The sequence below is a fragment of the Mchenga conophoros genome, linkage group LG9 (genome assembly GCF_057382185.1).
Source record: "Mchenga conophoros isolate Kocher_MC1m ecotype Shallow Benthic linkage group LG9, M_conophoros_male_GT1.1, whole genome shotgun sequence".
Lineage (NCBI taxonomy): Eukaryota > Metazoa > Chordata > Actinopteri > Cichliformes > Cichlidae > Mchenga > Mchenga conophoros.
The window spans coordinates 26861982-26884042 of record NC_140534.1 but is presented as its reverse complement, the minus strand read 5'-3'; the positions used below and the strand labels follow the sequence as shown (position 1 = coordinate 26884042).

General features: G+C 42.1%; 1 protein-coding gene across 1 annotated transcript; it reads right to left on the bottom strand.

The window, feature by feature from the left end:
* Positions 1-1036: 1036 nt before the first annotated feature.
* On the bottom strand, positions 1037-17467 carry LOC146567442 (cysteine-rich secretory protein LCCL domain-containing 1-like). Its single transcript, XM_085287294.1, has 15 exons — positions 17148-17467; positions 16232-16602; positions 10381-10499; positions 8705-8837; positions 8492-8607; positions 8243-8343; positions 7962-8156; positions 7258-7318; positions 7105-7171; positions 6772-6902; positions 6621-6664; positions 6452-6524; positions 6297-6372; positions 6033-6166; positions 1037-3070 (listed from the first exon to the last, which is right to left on the bottom strand). The coding sequence occupies exons 2-15, from the start codon at positions 16490-16492 to the stop codon at positions 3019-3021; spliced, it is 1563 nt and encodes a 520-aa protein (XP_085143420.1). The 5' UTR covers positions 16493-16602; positions 17148-17467; the 3' UTR covers positions 1037-3018.
* Positions 17468-22061: the final 4594 nt, after the last annotated feature.

The following is a 22061-nucleotide window of genomic DNA, read 5'->3' as shown; positions in this document are numbered from 1 at the left end:
AAGTAAAGGCTTGACAAGAAGGAATCCAGTCATTACCACTGGCAACCATAACTTTTCACCTCTGTGCTGACGGCTTCCCTGACTGCATCACTGCTATCTGATTCCCATCCAACTATATTGGGCCAGACACTGTACATAAACAAACAGGTGAGTAAGTAAAAAAATACAATTAAACCCAAATGTACAGCACATGCACAAACACACACACACACATATCGCTGCCTGCCTGTCTATCCTCTCTCTTCCCCTCTCCTCGGGTATATGCGGTCTCTTTGACACAGTCTGCCAGTCTGCTGCCATGCAGCGCCACATTTAGCTCCGCAAGAAGTGCCAGACTGCAGCAGAGCAGAGCGGAGTGAGGGGGTTATTAATGGCCTTCCTTATTTTAAACGACAGTCTGAAAACACTGGTGGCACCATGCAGACCCTGCTAGCTGCAAGCTTGTCTTTCATCCCATCTGTCTTCACGGTACTCAGTCTCCTTGGTCCTAATGGGCCCATAGCTGTCGCTCTGTCAGTTTGCACCTAATGCATCCTCGGCTGTCTGGTGGGTCCAGTGGGCAGTCTCGGTGGGTTGCATGTGAAAGCACACAATAATCCATCACTTTCAACTAATGTGTTGCACCTCTTCTTTAATTATTTGAAGACACAGAGGATTTCTTTTAAATAAATAGGCTAACTGTCCAACAAAGCCTTTCATGGAAGTTACATCTTCATAAAACCTACCCACAGTTGGGACTGCAGCGTCATCACATCATTAAGATGTTCAGACCGTTGTCTCAAACCTTCAGGTTATCTCTCCCCCATTTTTTCCCCTCCCTTTCACCATCCTGCTCACCCTCTTACTTTTCATTCTTCCAAGCCTCTGAATGCCACCTATCACTCCATCCCACTGTGAATTTTGACACCTGTCTGATGTATGGCTCTCTTTTCTGCATCAGTCTCTCTACTGCCCCTTTAGCAGTGGAGCTCGGCCAATCAGGCAAGCGATCAAGATTAATCAAAACATGTGTTCATGTGTTAACACTGCAGCAAGCATCGATATAAATATGAATAGAGCAATGGTTTGTCAGAGTAAAGATAAATAATGCCATTATGTAAAACTCAATACACAGTGGCTTATGTACAATCCATGTGTACACATCTATACATGGTATATACCGGCTGCTTAGATTTAAATGTGAGCAGATGTAGTATATGTTTCAGTGCTATTTTACTGTATTTGTTCTCTAGTTCTGGAGCAATTATATGGTCTAAATGAAGTTACAAACATGAATCAGCCTCCTCTTAACGTTCTCACTGTTCACCAATTTTTGTGAGGGTCTGCCTGTATTTTTCTATTTGTACACTGACATTTTCTAATTTACACAGATATATAATTATGAATCCTAAGATTAGACCTGCGGGCACAGAGACAATTAATTGAACATAAATCCATGTATACTGTGTCACATTGGTGGCTGTACATTAAGGCCATAAAATTTAGTATCACTTGGAGTCTATCTGCTAAGAACAAGAAACTGAGGATACACTTTAAACAGGCTGTGATATTTGGATGGTAGGCTCTGAATTTGGTGTAAATAACATGAAAACATCCAGTTCATACTGGTGGTGTAATGGTGTGGGGGATTTTTCTCAACCAAATGAGAATCACTTAAACACAAGAGTCTACCTGAGTATTTTAGCTGACCGTTTCCAGCCCTTTGTGACCACAGTGTACCCATTTTCTCCTCCCAGCAGGATAACACACCATGGCACATCATCTCAAACTGGATTCTTGAACATGACAATAATTTCACGGTATTCAAATGGCATCCATCATAACCAGATCTCAATCCACTAGAGCACCTTTGGGATGTTGGGAAACAGGAGATTTGCATCATGGATGCACAGATAAAACATTAGCAGCTGCTGCGTCATGCTATCGTGTCAATATGGACTAAAAACTGTGAGGATTGTTTCCAACACCATGTTGAGTGGAGCTAGTTTTGAAGGCAAATGGGGTTCAACTCAGGACAATCAATGTATAATGCAAACAGCTTTTTAAATCAAGTTAACTTTAACAGACTTAAAATGGAAAAAGAAAGTGGCTAATAGAAATGTGTGGTCATTCTGTTGTTTTATTGCAAAATGAACTTTTCCTAACAATCCCAAGTTAGGAAAATCTAGACGCAAGGAAAACAGAGATGAGAATAGAGTTGCTTGCCCATTGTAACGACTACAGCTTAAAAGAAAGCATATTTTATACTGCACGACATACTGTATGAGATTTTTAAGACGTATTTTTGTTTCTCTGTATCAGTGTCAAAAACGATTACTAACTGGGCATCATTTTTCTTTGGAGCAACGACATCCGGTAAAATAAAATTCAAAATGAAAGGTGAATGGTGAACCCCGGAGAGATGAGCATACTTCCCGACCTGCAGGTAGTTTGAACTAAACCACATTTTCTGGAAAATTACAAAGAAATTTATCAAACAGGTGATCACAGCAACAATACTTAAAACATATAGCAGCATCCTTTACAAGTTATAATGATATAGTGTCTAACCATACAAAAATAAATGAATAACAAATTTCCCCAATCCAGAAGTACAAAATGTAGCAAAAGCACCAATAAATGTGCCAGACTTAATATAAAAGTGATATTATCTCTGAAGTGCCATTATAAGGTCATATAATACATTTCTATAATTAATATTCATACACAGATATTTGCTACAAAGGCAATACAAATGTAATACTATATTAACAAATTTGTACAACAAAGTAATCAGCAATATTTACAGTTTTTAACATTTCCTGCTAAAGCTGACAAAAACTCATGGTTCTCATTGCGTGCATGTCAAGTTTCTTTTTTGTTGCTGGGCTTCCGTTGCCATAGTGACAACCTCTAACCCGTGTAGTGTAGGAAAGCCAGAAACATTTCAGTCATTGAGTTTGACAACATGGCTTGATTACCACCTTTTCAACAGCACAAGTGCGATTTTCTGTTTGGTGAAGCTGCCCTCTGGGGCTCTCAAATCACAGCGAACACCCGGAACGCCTTCCCTCCGGGAGGGTTTTGAAGGCTGCGGGGAAGGAGAACAACAAGAGGGAGAGTGAGTCTGGGTGCTGCATGTGTCAGATACAGAACATGTCCCAGCCTACATGACAGACACACACAAACAGATCGACTGGTTTTGTGGAGAAATGTCCGTGGCGGTGTGCTGTCTGACGTTCTGATGACAGACAGCACACAAACAGATGGAGGCTGAAGTTCAGTGAAAAAAAAAAAAAAAAAAAAAAAAAAAAACAGGTAAACCACCCATTAATACACAAACACGAGGAACTTCATGTGGTCACCCAGCAAAGACAGACATGTTGTAAAGGTAAGGGACACAGATAAGTGATGGGCAGACGTCAGGTATCTTAGCAGAGTGACAAAGATAAATTAAGTGGCGACAGGCATGGTAAGAGCAAGGAGATGAAAAGGAGGAGGAAAGGGCTTTGAATGAATGAGGCTGTGAATGCAAGTCTCCCCTCTACATAGGTCATGGGAAGTGTAGTGATTCTGCAGACCACAGTAGGGGCAATTTAATTTCTCTTAAAAACTGGAACAGACTACACTGTATCTAGGTCACTTTGAAGAGTGGCTGGTATGAACCTGTGGCCTTAATATTATTGCAAGGTGGTGCAGCATAAATTCAACACAAGCTTTCACCTTATTAGCATAGCAATACCTTAGCTTGCAGGATAATTTAATAACAACTATCTCAAATTTTATATCAGAGACACTTTGAGTCTTCAGACTCAAAGATCACATCTGCTGATTCTTCTACATTCAGAAGACAGCGTTACACAGCACAGATTTGAATTTGTTTGAGTACTTTATAGGCCACTTTAAGCTTCTTAACATTCCAACAGCCACCGTAAAAACCAGTGATATCTCTTGTTTCCTACTCTGTGTTAGCACATGGCACCAAACAAGGTAATCTACTCTCAACCCTCTTCGTCGGATTAGACAAATGAAAAATGTTGGGGCAGTATAAGCAGATGTACACCCCTATGTCGACGATGAAGTGCTCTATTTGCAAACTAGCTGAGGCGTTTCATCTTATGTATATTGCTGTCCTTGGCTGTGGCATTGTTAAAGCTGGAGTGAGAAGCTGTTACATATACATGACCAGCTGTTACATCCGAGCACTCGCCAAGTGGGTTCACACAGTGCTGATTAAACCATGTAAATGGATGTGTATTTTCCAGTATACCAGAGTTTTGAATCTGGCATCTGTGGTGACATTCCCATGCTGGCACTCCAGTAGAGATGAATTTTGTATTATCAAAAAAATAACCGGTTTGCCAAAAACTAAAGAAGGGAGAAACCACAGAGCAGGATAGAAAAGAATATATCAGCTCAGTGTGGTAGAAACACCCAAAGAAAAGGAAAGTTTCTGGTGCTCTAGACAGAAAAGGAACTCGTTCAGAGAAAGAATTAGTGTCTAAAAAAGATGTTTATAATAAGTTATTAACTATTGTCAGCTGTGTTTATGTAATTATTCTTGCTGCCAGAAGGGGGAGACAAAAACAACAGAGACGCTAGATGTTCTTTATATGCTAAAAATTGGTCATTTCAGCTTCTTACTATTGCTGGTTGCTAATGCGGATGTAAGCATTAGCAACCAGCATTGTGGGTGAGTAAAAGATTACAAACAGGCCATTCCAGCCCATTGTTAGCTGACTGCCAAGCAATGTGACGGCATTATAACATATCACACCTAATTTAACTTTTATGGATATAAATGATGTTTTTGTTCTGAAATTAAAATGACACAATGTTTTTACAAGATGTTATAGCTGCATAATTGCTGAAACAGATTATTTTAATTAATTGCTAGGCAACATGATGATGTCATAATATTTGATATAGGTAAGAACTTTCAGAGGACTAAGATAAACCTGTGTGCAAAGTTTGGTCGCTCAACTCCTGTTGGTCCAAGAGGAGTTGAGAGACAAAGAAACAAACACAGACAGAAATTTCTTTGCAGATATTTGTTGTCTGTGCTACATATATTTCATCTTTTTAGCTTTTGTGATGCTGGCTACTTTTCAGCTGTATTATATTTAATAAATATTCAGCAACACAGCAACTTCAAATGCAGCAAGTCAGCTTGTCGGTGATGACGACTTCTCTTTCTATACCATGTAGCAAATTAGAGCAATCGAACGCCATTTCACAGATTCATTTAGATTACAAGTGACCGTACAAGTAACCAGATCCGTTTCTACCAAATAAATGAGATGTTTTACACATAAATCCTTCATAAATCCTTGCAGCTTCTTTCCTCAACCTGATTTGCATTAATTCATCCACTTTCCTGTTAGAACCAAGCAAGAAAATTGTCTAAAATCTGATTCAGTATTGACCCCCTTTGAGATAAATGGTAACAAGACCCCGTTTCCTCGGTTACACGCATTAACTTTTTATTTCTGTCCTTTTTAATTTTTCTGTTTAACTATATTAAGCTTTAAATCCTTGTCTATTGGTCGTCCTTTTTGACCTACTACCAGAAAGCAAACCACGTCTAGAACTACACGAAGATGCACTCCTCTTGTGTACACTAATTGCCAAGCAATTCATTATTTTAAACTACAAGAATGCAAATGACTCTACCACGTGCACTGCATACAGGATGTAACTGCCTGCATCTTCAAATGATTAGGTCCAGAAGGAGAGGAGAGTAGATACCTGAGAGGCATTGATTTCTTACTGCTCCACTCTGGGTGCAAGTGCATTAACCTCTTCACTTTCCTGTCATGTATTAAGGCTGAATGCTGACACGGGACCAGTAAACCCCCCCCCCCCAAAACAATATATCTATATTGGTATTATAAAACAGAGATAGGATACTGTTATGCATTATTTATTTTGTCCTTCTTTTATTGTGTATATAACTATTTTCCATCTATCTATCTATCTATACACATATATATTTATTTATTTTATTATTTATTTTCCCCTCTTATAAGATTGTGAGGTTAGTCATCCAATACCTCTCTGAGGAAATGCCATTCTGGTACGAGGCGATGTAGTGTTTTCGCTTGTCCACTGGCATCACATCGATGTAACCACCCACATCGTTCCTGATGACTCCAGTGTGGACGGCCGCTCGACATATACTGGACTTCTACAGGAGCATGCAAGAGGAAGGAAAACATGTCAGAAATGTTCATTCATTTCTGTCTCTAAAATGCTGACAGCCCCAAAGTAGTGTGAATTAGTGTCTGACAAGTTCAGCTTCAAAAACAGGGACTTACATCAGAGTATATTCTGGTACCGATCACTCTGGATATGTGAGGATTCTCTTCTACACAGTTTCTCGGGCAGTATAACCTAAGACGAATGATGAACAGACATGATGCTAGGCAGCTCTGATAACCAGAGAGAGTGTGCGATACAGGGAGGTGCATACCTTGGACAGTGTTTTACAGGCCTTTCGTATGGACACAGTTGTGCAACAGTGGTTTCACATGTGATGGCTTTGACTGTAAGAAGGAAACACAGCGGGTGTCGGCAAAGCCCATAATGAGAAGCTGGAAACAAATGACAACATATCTACATGCACAGCATGACAGACTAACCTGTCACTCTGGAGACTGTGAAGGAGTTAGCACTTTGATATTTTCTGTCAAGGGGAAAATGAATACAGCAACATTAGATGTTATTATTTCTATTCACTTTCATTATATTTAACTATCAGTTGTCATTGGTGTAAATTTATTGCCGTCTCACCCAAGTGACTGGACGCCATTCTTGTAGGATTTGATAAAAAAGTCCTTTCTTCCTTGCCTTGTTACATCCATCCATCCTCCATCATTATCTATGACACCAGCATGTAGACCAGCTCTGCACACACTGGATTGCTGCAATAAAAGAGATAAAAAGAGACACCATTTATACTGTATTTAGTAAGAAATTTGGATAAATAAGCACTAAGACGTATCCTCAAAGTACAAAACATCTTTTTCCCCAAAGCTTCATCTTGCACACCTCGTGAAAAGACACTGAAGCGTCCAAATCTTTTTTAATCTTCCCTCAGAGTACACTAGCTACATGTACACTCACCATTTCATAGTACACTGTGCCAACTACTTTTCCTGTAGCATCTAGGCATCCAGCTGGGCACTCGTATCTGTGTGTCAATGCAAAAATAACCATGTGAATATGTGAACTGTACATTCTGCACCGCACCCTATTAATGCTTCGCCTTCACTGTACCTATTGCATGTTGTTCCTTTGCACTGATCCCGAAGCTTAGTGTCACAGGTCACTAGCTGGGCTGTAACACATAAACACAGAGGTCTTTGAGTTCTCCTGCAGGAAACAGCATGTGTGAACTAGCGGCTCCGATGCAGATGACTAGTTCCTAAAAGACTCAAGTGGAGACGCTTCAAGAATAAAAGACAAGAATTCAGGTTCAGGGTGGTCAGCAAAACTAGAGGATGTGTCTCATCTTACAAGCACAGGCCTTAATGTGCTGCAGAGAGGAAGCCATTTAAAAACCACAGCGAGCCGCTCTCACCCCTCAACACTTCTCAGCAAGCCAAAAACAAACACACACTCAGGGGCTCATGCTAAAATAGACCTCCCCTCTCTGCTCCAAAGAGTGACTTGCAATATTGAGTAGACTCCAGAAAGTGCCAGGGTTAATCATGGAGATGACAGATAAGGACTATACAGCATCAAAGCAATTTAAGATAAATTGCAAGAAAAATATTTAAGGTCAAAGTCTACTTCTTGCACTTATTATTCAGTATCGCTAGCTCAATACTGAGCAAGCAGCTACAGGTTTCCTTTTTCTTTTGCAGCACATATTGTCCTCCACTTCCACTCTCTGCACCTCCCAGACCTAAAACCATATTGTACACCCCCCATTTCGAGAGGAAACCTGATCCAAAATAAACAGTCAAATGGCAGCTTACACATCTGCTGTGTGTTGACCATTTCATTCTTCTGCAGGTCCTCTGCGGGGGGCTGCGTAGGGGCTGGAGCGGGGAAACTGGGAGGCTCAGGTCTGGAGGCCCGAGCCCGGGGATTTGTGGTACGGGGGACCTCTGGTTCAATAAAGTTGTTCTCTTCAGTTTCCTCTTGCAGTGGATATGAATTGTCATCTTGCCCTTAAATAAAACAGAAATCAAGGCATGATAATGAGTTATTTGCACCGACTTCTGTCTCCCTCTCTCTATGTGTGGCTTTTTCTTACCTTTGTAGCAGAGGTTGTCTTTGCATCCTCCTCCATAGCTGGGGGGACAAGAAGAGCACGGGGTCCCATGTTTGTAAGGTGCATGGCCCCACCAGTTTCCCCTGTGCACATGAAACATCAAACAAAAACTACTGAACACAGACAAACCAGGACTGCTTTAACTACAAGTGATCGCTGTGATGTCACATCAAAACGGCCTGACACTATAATTAACTCTTCACAGTGCTGGTACACAACATATCTGCTTACTTCGGTGAATAGTTGCAGACAAGATAGACGGCTTTGGCCCAGATCTGCCCCCACACGTTCATGTTGTAACACAAGTTGATTGCACAGCCAATTCGACTGCTGGTAGCCCAGACAAGCTACAAAAGAAGGACAATACGGAGAAGCAGAAACAGATGACTTAAATGTTCTCATTGCACCTTTGTAAGGTTTCCAGAAGTCATGATCCATAGCTACCTGTGTGTAATGTGTGCAAACTGGGCCAGAGCACCTGAAGGGACAGTAGGGATTACACTCTTGAGGGTAAGGGAAGGAGTAGTCTTTCACTTCATCATACCAAGCCTGAACATGGGACGTGGGTGGACGATACCTGGAGAGATCAGTAAGCACATCTATGATTATAATGTTCCAAGCAACATATCTTGTGTCTTATGAGTCCTTTGGTGTAGATGTTGGCATTAAGCTCTTCACTGCTCACTACAACTGTCTTTTTAAGTCTTGTAATATACTGTATAAGCTCTCAGTGCTCGGATATTCAGTTATGTTAAAATGCATATATATATGTATATATATATATGTATATGGTAAATATGGCCGAGCATTAGATAAGCAGTGCTTGATTTGTTTTGACACAAGAACTCTGAGGCAAGCACACTTAATAAACCCATGTAGTGCCACCTATAGTTATCATCCACTGGCAAACAGAGTGCTCTAACTGAAAATCAACATTTGTGCTCAGTAACCAAGGACACTGATCTGGCACCAGGTGTTGCCAGTTAATCTGATTAGAATTAAGCAGACATCTCGACTGTGGAGTGATATGATTAGATGCAGAACAAGCGTCTCTTGTGTGAAGCAGCGCTGTTTTCTGGAGCTCTGCAGGAGACTGAGTGAAATAAAGGAGCAAAGAAATCTGTGTTAAGTCTGAGTCCACTCGCATATATGCCACAGTGTGTGTTTGACGTCTCATTCGCAGCAGGTAAATGCCAGTCATGGGTAACATATTGTACACTCGCCGGCCACCTTATTACTTGTGAATGTTCAAGTGCTTGTTAATGCAAATGTCTTATCTGCCAATCAGAATAGAGAAACAGGGTGATTTAAGAGACTTTGGACGTGGCATGGTTTTCCGTGACAGGCTGCTTGGAATATTTCAGAAATTGCTGATCTACTGGAATTTTCCAACACAACCCTATCTCTAGGGTTTGCAAAGAAAGGTCCAAAAACCAGAAAATATCCAGTGAGCAGCAGTTCTCTGTTCAAAAATGCCTGTTTGATGCCAGAGGTCAGAAGAGAGCAGCCAGGATGCTTTGAGCTGACAGGAATGCAACAGTAACTCAAATAACCACCTGTTACCAACAACGTAGGCAGAGCAGCATCTCTGAACGCACAGCACATCAAAACCTTGAAGCAGATGGGCTACAACAGTAGAGGACCACACTGGGTGCCACCCCTGTCAGCTAAGAACAGGAAACAGAGGCTACAATTCACACAGGCTCGCCAACATTGGACAATAGAAGAAAAACTTTGTCTGACCTGATAAGTCTTGATTTCTGCTGTGTCTGGTGTTAAATGGTGGTGTAAATAACACAAAAGCATAGAGCCGTCCTTGCTTCCATCAACAGTTCAGTCTGCTGGTGGTGTAATGTTGCGTTGATATTTTCCTTGGACACTTCGAGCCCTTTAGTATCAACTGAACGTTGTTTAAATGTCAGCCTGCCCGAGTACTGTTGCTGACCATCCGAGTGACTTCATTGTATCCAAACAGCCTCGATCATCACCAGATTTTTATACTACAGCTTACTTGGTCACTTAAAGTAGAACAGAGCACTTTGAAAACCTTTTGAAGTCTCCAAACTTATTTAATTTTAGTGTTTGATAGCATAAACTGTCTGTAATAACAGATTATTTACCTTCCCCAGTGTGCCCCCAGATTCTGTCCAATCTGCGGCAGCAAGCCGGCGGGACCGTGCTCCCACAGACACGTCTCTGCCCACTCCTCTGCAGTACGTTCCAACTCTGTGTCCCACACCTGCACGAGGCGAGATGGAGAAATGAGTTTCCTGGATTATAAAAGTAACAAAATGGTGATAAAATGCATAAACCAGTTCAATGTGTTATAGGGTAAAGGAGCTTAGAGAAACACTGCTCTGTGGTCAGTAACATGAGGGGAAATAGCACACCATTTCAACCTATGATGATAAGGAAGAGAAACTAGGAGCTGCTGCTGCTGCAGTAAAGCTTTTTGCCTTTCTTACTTCGACTCAGCTGACTTTTCTTGGAAGTTGGAAGTTTTGGAAGTCGTGGAAGTTTAAATAAAAAAAAAAAAAAAAGGGGGGGGGGGCGGGGTTTAGTAATAACTTCCATATGTCTCTAGTGAGATGACTGGGTACATGCTTTTGTTTCACTTTCCCTCTGTGAGTTGCCCTCTCAGTCAAGTTTAGCTCTGGTTGGATACTAAGGGATCGTATTCCCATTCTGGGGTTTTCTGGGAATGCAAAGAGTGTCCTTCCTCCCTGCTGACCTATATTCTACTATAAAAATGCTAGAAAAACACAAACTGTACTTCCTCTGAAGGACGGCGTGTGTTCGTTTACTCCCAGTTCCAGTGTGGGATGACTTGTATAACAGGTTTCTGCCAGAAAGTCTATTAGTTGATGTGCATTAGTGGGTGTGAGCGCATGTATTAGTAGTATATGGGTGAAGGTGTCAGAAATATTTGCATTTCACACGTTGGGGCCTGGAATTCAGCTTACCTTCACTGAAATCTCATCCACTAACCATACTAAAATAACCCCCCTCAACTTCCACCAACCACCTCCACTGTCCGTCCCTCTAGAAACAACTGCCCCGCACACCTACTTAGCAACAGGATGTCTGGCAGTGCTGCAAATTAACTCTTAACTCCGAGCAGTTTCTTCAGCTGTTTCTTCCCGTTAAACGCATTTGTTAAAAATCAGCGATGCCAACGTGATACTGCAGAGCGGAATGTCAGTTTTTAAAACAGAGCCTTGTGGGAAGGTTACATAACTGAACAAACACATAAAAATTCATCGTCAATAGAAGGATGCAGAGTTACAGCAACCTCTCCTGCGGTTGCCTGTGGTCGTTCTTGTACAATAAGGTCAGATGTTGAGTGACAGACGCGGGGCTAAAACAGGAATGAGAATTTGTTTACCTGAAACCCTATCTGCGCTCAGACGTGACCTCTGCTTGCAGTGAGCCGCAAATAAATGTCGGTGTTGCCTTATCTGTTGCGTATCCCTTTTTTTGGCAGGATAATGGAGACCAGTCAACTCTAGTTTGATTTATATCTGGATATTTTCCCTTTGATTCTTCTCAAAGAATGACATCCTTGTGCAAAAAAAAAAAAAAAAAAAAAAAAAAAAAGACTGATAAGCAGTGAAATACAGTATGCAGTGCTAAATTGGTGGTTCTGTGTCTTAAAACATTTTACTGTGACCGCAACTACAATAGGCTTCAAGCCTGAAAAAGAACCCAAAATTCTGGCTGCAGCTTCTCGGAGCTCTTGGAGATTACAGTTTGTATCACAAAGACGTGATGTGCGATGATCTCGAGGCACGTCTTAAATAATGATAAAATAAGCGGCACCGTCCAGCTGAGAAACTCATTCCACTGTCCTGAAAAGTTGCAGTGAAAGCAGGTTGAGAAAGTGTTGACCGAGACACATATTTTTCAGCTGTTGAGTCTGTACAGAGTACAGCTGGCTTGTCAAGCTGCTGCTGTTTGCACAGTTCGCCCAGCAGGGGAGGCCTTGTAACCGCGAACCACCCCGCCCACCACCCACTTCGACCACAGTTCCGCGGGGCCGTAAAGAAAAACACCTCCTCTGCTTGAGTCTTTCAGCGCCGTGCACACTGCATTGTTTATTTCGCTTAACACTTCATTTGTGGCAGTTTTTTTTTTTTTTCTGATTCTATTCCAAAGGCCCAGAGGGCTACTTCCTTTGCAAGTGTGAGTTTCCTGCTCATAATCAATGGTGCATGCTGAATAATACTGAAAAGCAGGGAACAGACATGGGAATTGGGAAACCAAAGCTGGGGAAAAAGAAAACAGAAGGCGTGATATGATTTGGTGAGAACAATGGGATGCAAATGGGTAACTTAATTTACAGCAATACAAATCTTAACGGTATAGCAACAATAGTCAACAACAAGGGAAAAATAATAAGACAAATTAAAGGAAAGATGTGTATCCTCAGTTTGTGTAAATGTGTCTCTGCTCATTTTTATACCCATGCCGTTCTTTATTCTATCACACATTACTGAGTCGTCATTGGAGTCAATGGTCCAAAAAGTTTTATGATGACATTCCCCGAAATATTTATGAAAAGTGCAATTGCAACCCATTCATAGTGAGCATTTGCAGGAAGAGCAATGTTTATAATCTTGGCATTATATTAAGCAAGTGTACTGAGAGCTTTGGACTCCCACAGCAATATATGCAGCTTGAGATGGCATGCAATTATTCATGCAGTGCATTCTAGCTCCCACCAGCTCATATCAAAGTTCCCGGGGCTGACCACTGTTTGAATGTTGTCGCCGAGCAAACACCATTATCTCCCTATTATTGTGCTGTAACAGGGGGCATGGTTTGAGCAACAATGCAAAGCAAATCATTGCTGGGTGAGAAAATCGCATTTGCAAAATTGCAGAAGGAGTTACGCAGCCAGTGTTTTGCAGATGAACCAAATGACAGGAAGCCGTTTCAACAGACGGAATTGCGAGCTGGCCAAACCGTAGCTCGAAACGCATGACAGGCGTTGGAGGAGGCAGTGAAGGATGGCTTTCAGAGGTTCTACAGACTTTTTAAAAAAAAAAGGCTGATGAGTCAGGACTGGATGGAAGGCCAAAGTGTTTTAAGTCAGCGTAGGGGAATGTTGGCCTCAGTTCATGGCATTGTCTAGAGGATAAAAGAGCACTTGGATGACCTCCGTAAATCATCCCCCCCCCCCCCTCAAAAAAAAAAAATCCTCTGAACAGGTGGTTTGAAGGATGTGCCAATAAGCGTAACGGCTCAAGTTTCACAAAAAGGAATCGGAAAGTATTTTCAATAAGTCAGGGAATGCCAAAGACAATCAAACACAGGGGATGCTCTCCAAACCTGTCCATCTCTGTCACCAAACAGTGCCACTGCAGGCTGTGGTCATAGCTCCTTAAATGTTTTTATAGACAATGCTATTTGGACTCCAACGAGAGTGCCACTTGTTTTCGGCAACCAGTGCAGGTGAGGTCCCAAGAGAGCATATTTTCCGTTATTTTGTCTTTTAGGCTTTGCAGGAGTTTTAAAGTAGTTTTAAGTTTTAAAGTTTTAAAGGAGTTTTATAAGTAATTCAGGGTGGATTGTTCCAAATTACTGTACATAGGATTTACTGGATGTGCTTTAAGCACCTGTGGCAGATGCTCTCTTCCCCACGCCTTGTGATTGAGCAAACCTGTAATAAAAAACAGACACACACACACACACACACTGGAGGGAATTCATCTCCGGGCTGGTGTATGACTTCTGAACCATCCAGTGCAAGAAACGTTGCATCAGATGCTCGTCCATATAGCTGTAGACATTAACCCAGTGAAAATGTATTATCCTGCTTTTTTTATTGTTTTGTTATTGTGCTTCTTTGGTTTTTTAAACACATTACGCATCAATGATTTAAAAGGCTCGACATTTGGCAGCAGAACCCATTCATTTATCATCCATTGCTAACATCACTGTAACCTCAGACCTGAGCGCAGACCAGCAAAGCCAAGTTAAACATCAAGGCAGGTGGGGCTCTTTCTCCCAGGATGCCATTTGTTTGTCTTACAGGGCTTCAAACGCTGACACGTCTCTGTTTATACCTGCGGGGTCAACATTTGAGTGAGCGGCAGAAACGCGGTCCTCCTACCGAAGCTTTGTGGACCGCTACAGAGTGTGAATGCTCATCCGGGGAATTTTTTGGGCCTCTGTCTTGGATAATGACAGAATGGGAACGGAGCCACAGGGATAAGGGAGAGGGGAGGCAGAAAGAGAGAGAGAGGGAGGGCAAGAAAAAGAAGCCGATAAGGGGGAGGAAAGAGGGGGATTTGAATTGATGTTATCTCTGAGTCTCTGTCATGATTGCCACAGAGGGTCACTCGGGTTGTGGTTTAATACAATGGCAGACAATAACAGAGCTGATGGGCAAATGGTTATGTGTGCGGATGTGTGTGTGTGTGTGTGTGTCTGCATGCCTGAGTGTGTCAGGAGAGCAGGAGAGCATGTCTATGAAGTCTTCCAGTACAGTGAAGTTGTGAGGTTTCTGAAAGGTGACAGCAGTTCAACAAGGACCAAAGGAAAATCGGAGGAGTACGGAGCACCCTTTTAAAAATAAAGGGCTAAAAATCACCAAAAGACCTGCTCTACATATGACCTGAACAGCTTTTGTCTGAAACACACTGACATCTACAAAACCGCACATGAGATTTCGGTGCCTATTCTTGCATGCTGCCGTCTCTCCTAACTGCGTGCCCCTTCAGAGTTTTTTTTCCTTTTTGCTCATTTCCTCTTTTCTCCCCTTCACTTCAGTTACTTTGACACCTGTTTTGCGATGCTTTCTCTCCCTCCATCTGTCTCATGCTGCCTCCTCTTCCTATTTAAAAAAACTCTTTTATGATGTTTTTTTTCTTTTTTCTTTTTTTTTTTACACCTGTATTTCACTTCATCTTGCATTTCTTGCTAACTTTCATTCTCCTTCACCTCACATACTCTTGTTGCTTGCCTTTCCATATTTCACCCCTGGGTGCCCCTGCAGCTAAGAAAGAAAAAAAAAACAGCCAAGTGTAACAGGAGACAGTAGAAAAGAGCTGTGTGCTGCTGGCTCAGCATTTCTCCACTAGCGTGGGCCTTAACCAAAAGCCAGCCTGGCTGAGCGTCTCTCTCACACACACACACACACACACACACACACACGCACACGCACACACACACACACTAGAGGTCCTCAAGTCCAACCTCTCAATTATACAATTACACAGTCCAGCAACTGCCCCCAGCAGGAACTGTTTATTTGCCTTTACCACAGAATAATACTGCCTTTTGTTCCATAGCTCTTTAAGCGTGGATGAAAAGATGATAAAATCTCATTACTTTCTGCACATTGCATTGATTTTTACCCTTTTAACTATTGCAGGCAATGCGCTGTAGTGGTCAAGCTGCGCCTACACACGTAGTGCTTGTGGAAAAGTTTCAGATTTGTGGATTGCTAAGTTTCAGAAGGTGTGCTATCCCCCGTGTGTGTTTAGTGAGGGGAGTGGGGGCAGGGGCAGCTGGTAAATCGAGCCCCGGTGCCGTACTCAGATTCTAATTACACTGTGAAAAGTGATCTGGCACTGTACATACACGTGATGGCCAAAGGATAAAGTCAAACAAATCTCTTACCATGAGTAAAAGAAAACAACAGAGAAAAAAAAACATTGGAGAAATGTGATCATTGGCAAGGTGGTGAACATTCTTCGCTTCTGGCAAAAATGACCAAAGTCACGTGGGTACAAAGTTAAGCGTGTGTGTGTCTCTTTGTGTTTGGGCTCATGTGTGAGGGTGCTTAGATGCTGGCATGCTGCAAGTGTGAGCCAAGTGGGACAAACGCCAGGCAGTCTGGTGACTGGGTCATTTCACTAAGCTATATGGGCCACAAATGTGCGAGAGTTCAGAAAAGGGTCAAAACATGCGTTAACTGCATGAACTACGAATCACCGAAGACGCACAGACAACACCTCCACCTACCATGTACTCCATGTTGGAAGCAGGAGGGTAAACTTGGCCTCTGAGCTTGTTGTGAAGGTCCAGGATGAGCTGAGCGTCGCTATCAGTAATGGCCCTCTTCCCCCTCTGTTTGGCCTCCCACCAGTCGCCGTCCTCGTCCAGATACTTGTCCAAAATCTGCTCCCAGCCTGTGGAGTTTGGAAGCATCACCATGGATGTTGTCGTCTGGAGCAGCAGGAGCAAGGACACGCCTCTCAGCCGGTGCAGGGACCCAAGCCTCATCCTTGGACACGCTGGTGATAACGATAAACTCGAGCAGGATGGATAGGGTTGAAAAATGTTTTTGTGCCAGCACAGACACACTTTGTCTACAATGTCAGCTGACAAGGACCCTGAAGGAGAGAGAGGGGGAGAGAAAGAAATGATAATTGGAAGCTTTGCAGTTGGAGTCCTGTATCAAATTTGCTGAATAACTTGGGTCAATATTGAACTTGGTGAGGACAGTGTGTTGGCTTGCAGGCACTTAGTCTGGTGCGCTGCCACAGGTAAGCTAATGGGGTTCAGTGAGGGTAAGCTGGCAGGCTGGGAATGACTAGTTTGGATTAAGCCTGGATTAAAGAAATCAATTTTTACAACTTTCCCCCTAAATCCAAACAATAAAAGGGAAGCTTTAGAAGGAAAGAACACAGCATTACAAATCACAGTAAACAGCACAGCTGCAATGAATGCAGTTAAGGGTACAGGACGGTGAATAATGTAGATTTGCTTTTACCAAGCCTGTATAAACACAGGCTCTCACTGAAAGTGTGTGTGCAAGCAAGGATGCTGACAGAAGCTGATATAACGAGCCAATATCTAATGGAAAATGTGAACAGTAATGCATATTAAAACAGAAATGGAGTGGTGTGATTTAGTGCAGACTTTGGAAATAATTTACCTTTAATGAATTGGAATGAAGCCCACTCCTTGAGGTTGTGACAGAGATCTGGCGATGAAACTTGTGTAGCAAGAAGAAGGGAAAAAAAATCCGCCTTCAGTTTGTGTTGCAGAGCTCAGGTGGAGCGGTGTGATGATTGTCGCTGGCTGCCATAGCACGTAAATCAAAGATGTGATGTGGTAGCTTCATTCGGTTTTCATCAGTTTGGGGGGGAAAGAGAAGAAGTAGAAAAAGAAGGTCGGTCTTTCTTCTTTCAGGATTTTTGCACCAAAGCCGCCAAAGCATCACTTATCCACATTTTATCCTAAACTTGCTGGGCTTCCAGAGAGCCGCCCCTGACCACGCCTCTCCTAACTTTGGAAACAGCTCACACCGCTTCATGGCGAGACCTCTGTGCGCTTCCGGGGCAGTGCGTGCATATTTCTTTCTCCAGTGATGCGGGCAGAAAGTAAACCTTATACTGTGAGACTCTAAAACGCACAAAAAAATCAGATAAACGTTTTGTTTATATTTATTGATTTTGACAATGAGTTTATAATGTTCGTGACGTCATTTAGTAGTTATACCACCTGATCGTTGATTGGCTCATCATTAGCGTTTTGCGATTTCAGCCTGGAAAGTGATTTTGTTCAAAACCGCATTAACTTAAATCAGATCTACCTCATCTTTGGGTCTCATTTTCCCAGGTCTGGCTGTTCACAGGTGGCTCTCTGTCTTCTTCTTCTTCTTCTTCTTCTTTTTTCTTTTTCTGAGGTGGGGGGGTTTGTAACTAGAAAACCAAGCCAAGCCGTGAACTTGTCGTCACTGTTTCCCCGCTCTCTCCTGCAACACAGACTGAATTCCATAATGGAAACAGGCACGTTTTGTCTTTTGTCATCTGGTCATTTTTTACTGGTAGCTATGGCACATGTGGAAACAGTAGACCTGGGTGTGTTTACCCCCCCTCTACCCGGACAGGCTTACTTTTCCACCAGGGGAGGCACAATGTTCTTGTGTTTTACAATAAACTGCAGGCCGGCCAAGACAAGCATGTGCAGCAGTTTTTCCCCTGCTCTCCTCCCCCCAACACTAAGCAAATCCCCTTGTTTCTATGACTCCTTGATGTTTTTAGCACTTACACATCAGGTGTATCAAGCACTACACAGAAAACTCAGCTATGTGTGGATGCCTATGAATTTGAAGTTGTAAGATTTATAATCTGTGCCAAATTTCACAACTGATGTATTATAAACAAATGTAACGCTGGGCAGGATACACGTTTGTGTATTAATAAGGTGTGGCATTGCACTCAAAGCTATAAACAGAGTCTGGCTTTCAAGAAACAACTTGTCAGTGGACTAAAGTATCATTTTAATGGAACTATGAAGTTATGAAACCCACAATTAGCTTAAAAGAGTTATAAGTGCAGTTTATCTTTGCATAGAAATGGGCCTGTGGCTGGTGTATTATTATTATTATTGTTATTATCATTATTATTATTATTGTATTGTTAATGTGTAAGGAGTAGCTTTTCAGAGGTACAGCTCATGATTTTACCTTTAAACTTTGAAATACATTTTTTTTATGGAAACTGCAACAGAAGCATCTCGTAGTCATGCTGTGAAACAAGCCAAGCTGACTGTGCACGTCTGGTTCAATCCTAAAAAATGCATTTTGTTAGCTGTCAGATAAATAGTGCAATAGAAACGAAACAAATAAATGTGTGCTTGAGTTCCTTTACTTTCTTCCACCGCAGCCCCCAGCTGATGAACTATCAGTGGGAACTGAGAACAAGACGTATATAAAAGCCTTTCTTCCAGGCTGCCTCTGCTTGTCTAACCTACTTCATTAAATGTGATACAGAGCTCACTTTGGTGACTCAATCTGAACTTCCATAAACCTGGGATTCACCGTCTGCTTCCCGGGTCAGTTGCGAGGGGTCCTCGACCACGGCTCCAGCGTCCAGCCACCTCTCCGCTGTCAGACCCAACAGGACTTTCCCAAGTCCTCATCACAGCAGCTGAAATAGCAATGTTCTTCCTCACCGCTCCCAGGAGGGATCGCAACTCTGAAAACACTCATTCATCTGCAGCAGAATAAAATGCTGCACTACATTTAGATAAAACATGTGCCTTGAAGGAAGAGAGCTCAGTGGGTGTGTGTTTGTCTCTGTTTAACGGGAGGAGAGTGAGAGGTAAGGCAGCAAAGTGGTGGCGTCGTCCGTTTGTCCGTGCATCCGTGCGTGTGTGTGTGTGTGTGTCTTGGCACAGATGCCTTCACAACTTAAATATGAGCCGATTCATAAAACATACAATTATTTTAAAGACTCAAAATAAGTTTTATGGGCCGAGGGTGTGAAAGGACCTAAATCACATGAAAGTTGCAGCTGAATTACACAAAGTCTGACTGTGAAAGGATGCCTCTGACCTCGAGTATGAACAGTAAACTGTGTGGATAAAGGAAATATTTACCAACTGTTCAGGGATTTCTATGATTTATAGTGTGGTAATTTAGGTCAGGCCATCTGTAACACGCAAGTCACTCTCTGATTAATGTTATTACAATGCCTGCCAGTAAATATACACTATTTGTGCCAGCAGTAGAGCAATATAAATGATTTCATGCCTAGGCATCTTGTGTTAGCAGCCTTTCTTTCTTTTTTTATTTTCTTTCTTCTTGCATCTGCTATCTTGTACCTGTTACTGGGTTGTTTTTCTTATGATTTCATATTTTTCCCCTGTTTTTGTTACCTCTGCTTTCTCTACCTGAAGTTTCTGCCTGCCTTTGTTTTCACACCAAAACATTCACTTTCTCCACTCCTATGCTTGCTCCTCTCTCTCCTCGCACTTTCTGTCTTACCCACACAGCCATTGTGAAGCCATGTGGGCCCAGATGCTCCATTCTGTACCTCCTCCATTCAGCATGTGGTCTTGCGAGAAACCCCGTGAACCCAGGAGAATGCATCGGTCGTGCCAGGCCCCGCATCTACACAACAGTAGCCTCTGGACACAGCAGCAAACCACACAAAGAGACTCGAAGAACACTTTTTGTTGGCCCATGTTATCTGGCACATTGCTCTCTAATGGTTCTGGTTGGGCTCAATTGAGGTCAGAGTGTTGGAACGGTGTTGGGGTGAAAGTGGGAGTAAAGAGCATCAAGGTCATTTGGCTGCTGTTCTACATCATTGCTTTTGTGACATTATCAGCAGCGTTCAGCAGAAGGCTGCCTAAGATATCGCCTGCAGGCCAGCTTGGGATTAGTTTGTCTGTGTCTACCCTCTTGTGGTCAAGAGATGCCAATGCATCTGTGAGCGGTGCACAAACTGTTCTCTGTTTTCCTGCCAGGTCTTATTGCAGGGTTGTAATCAGGGATTTTGCTAGAATGTGTCCAACTGAAATACGAAGCCGTTAATACACAAATGTTGAACGATCTGTTTTAAATCCACTAGTCTTCTGTTGGTGTTGGATTCAAACTTCTTTTCTGCGAGATGTAATTTTATTTTTCCAAAGATGACAATTTTTAATTTCTGTTGTATTTTTTTCCTCTTCCATCCCTTCCTCTGTTTCACTTTCCATTTTCATTTACAGGAAACTGTGTTAAACCACGCTGCCAAACTTCACAGCCCAGGACATGTCCAATTTACCGCACAAAAGTAAAAGTAATATAAAACAGTGTCACTTAAGTCAAAGAGCAGAAATACTGTCAACAGCGTGTCAAAAGTACTCATTATGTGTAATTTCAGCTCGGAGCCTTTCGCTGCTTTTTAATGGTTTTTAAGAGCCCTGAAAGTCTGAAACCTTGCATCATCTTTGCTTGTGTCTGTAATGTGTTATTGGTTTACAGTACACCCAGTACACTCTCCTGTAATACCATACTAAGCAAAAATCTTGAGCCAGTTATTCATGTTTTGCTTGGAAAATAGGAAATAGGTCCAGTGATTTATTAAAACGTGCAAACATTCATGGAAATACAGTAAATTAGGCAAAAGCAGCGTCTGTACAGTTCTTCAAAAGTCTAAATTTGGTATGACCACCTTTATTCTTCAACACAGCCTTAACTCTCTTGGGCAGCTTTCTTATAATTTCTTTAAGTAATCTTCAGGAATACTTATCCAGGTTTCCTGTAGGACATCCAAAGCTCTTCTCTGGATGTTGGCTGCCTTTTATTCCATTCTCAGGGAATAGTGAACGGATCAACTGAAGGGCTCAGGTGCTGTATCAGGTCTTTATTTGTTCTTGTTTCTTTTTTGACATGACTTTCAGATGCTACTGCCACTTCTTCTTTTGGGACAAACTGCACACAATGCCAAGATATGCCAGGCTTTCAGCTAATTTGGGAATTCACTTGTTGGTGCAAAAATACTGTTATGTGTAGACACAATGTTGATTGATTGAGTTAGGTTCTTTTTTATGCTTGAATGTTTGAGAGATCAGTGATAAGTGGCTTAACGAAGAAAGACCACTCATCTGAAAATGGGGAGGTACAAGGCATGGACCAAAAATGTCAGAAAAAGCAGCCAATGTCCAAAGAAAAACTTGGAAATGCTTTAGAAAGCCTGGAGAGCTACTGCACATTAAAACATCATAAGAAAGCCTGGCTCCTTGGAAGCAAAATGTAAAGAAACAAAGTCTTTTGCAGAGTAGTGAACATTTAATTTGCTTTCTGGGTGTTTTCTTAAGTCACTTGTGTGTGACAACTTGAAAAAAACCCACCATGCCTTGTTCCATAGGTTGCTCCATATGCTTTCATGCATGCAGAAAAATGAATGCTGCTTTGAAATGCAGTGAGTAATAATATAGAGCAGTTTAAAAAGCCAAAATTGAGAAACTCTATATGTCACACATCACTACACACAGTATTATTCAAGCTTTAAATTGCAATCTGTAAACATCCTGTAACTGCCGTTTAAAAAGATACAGAGGTGACACCGAGCAG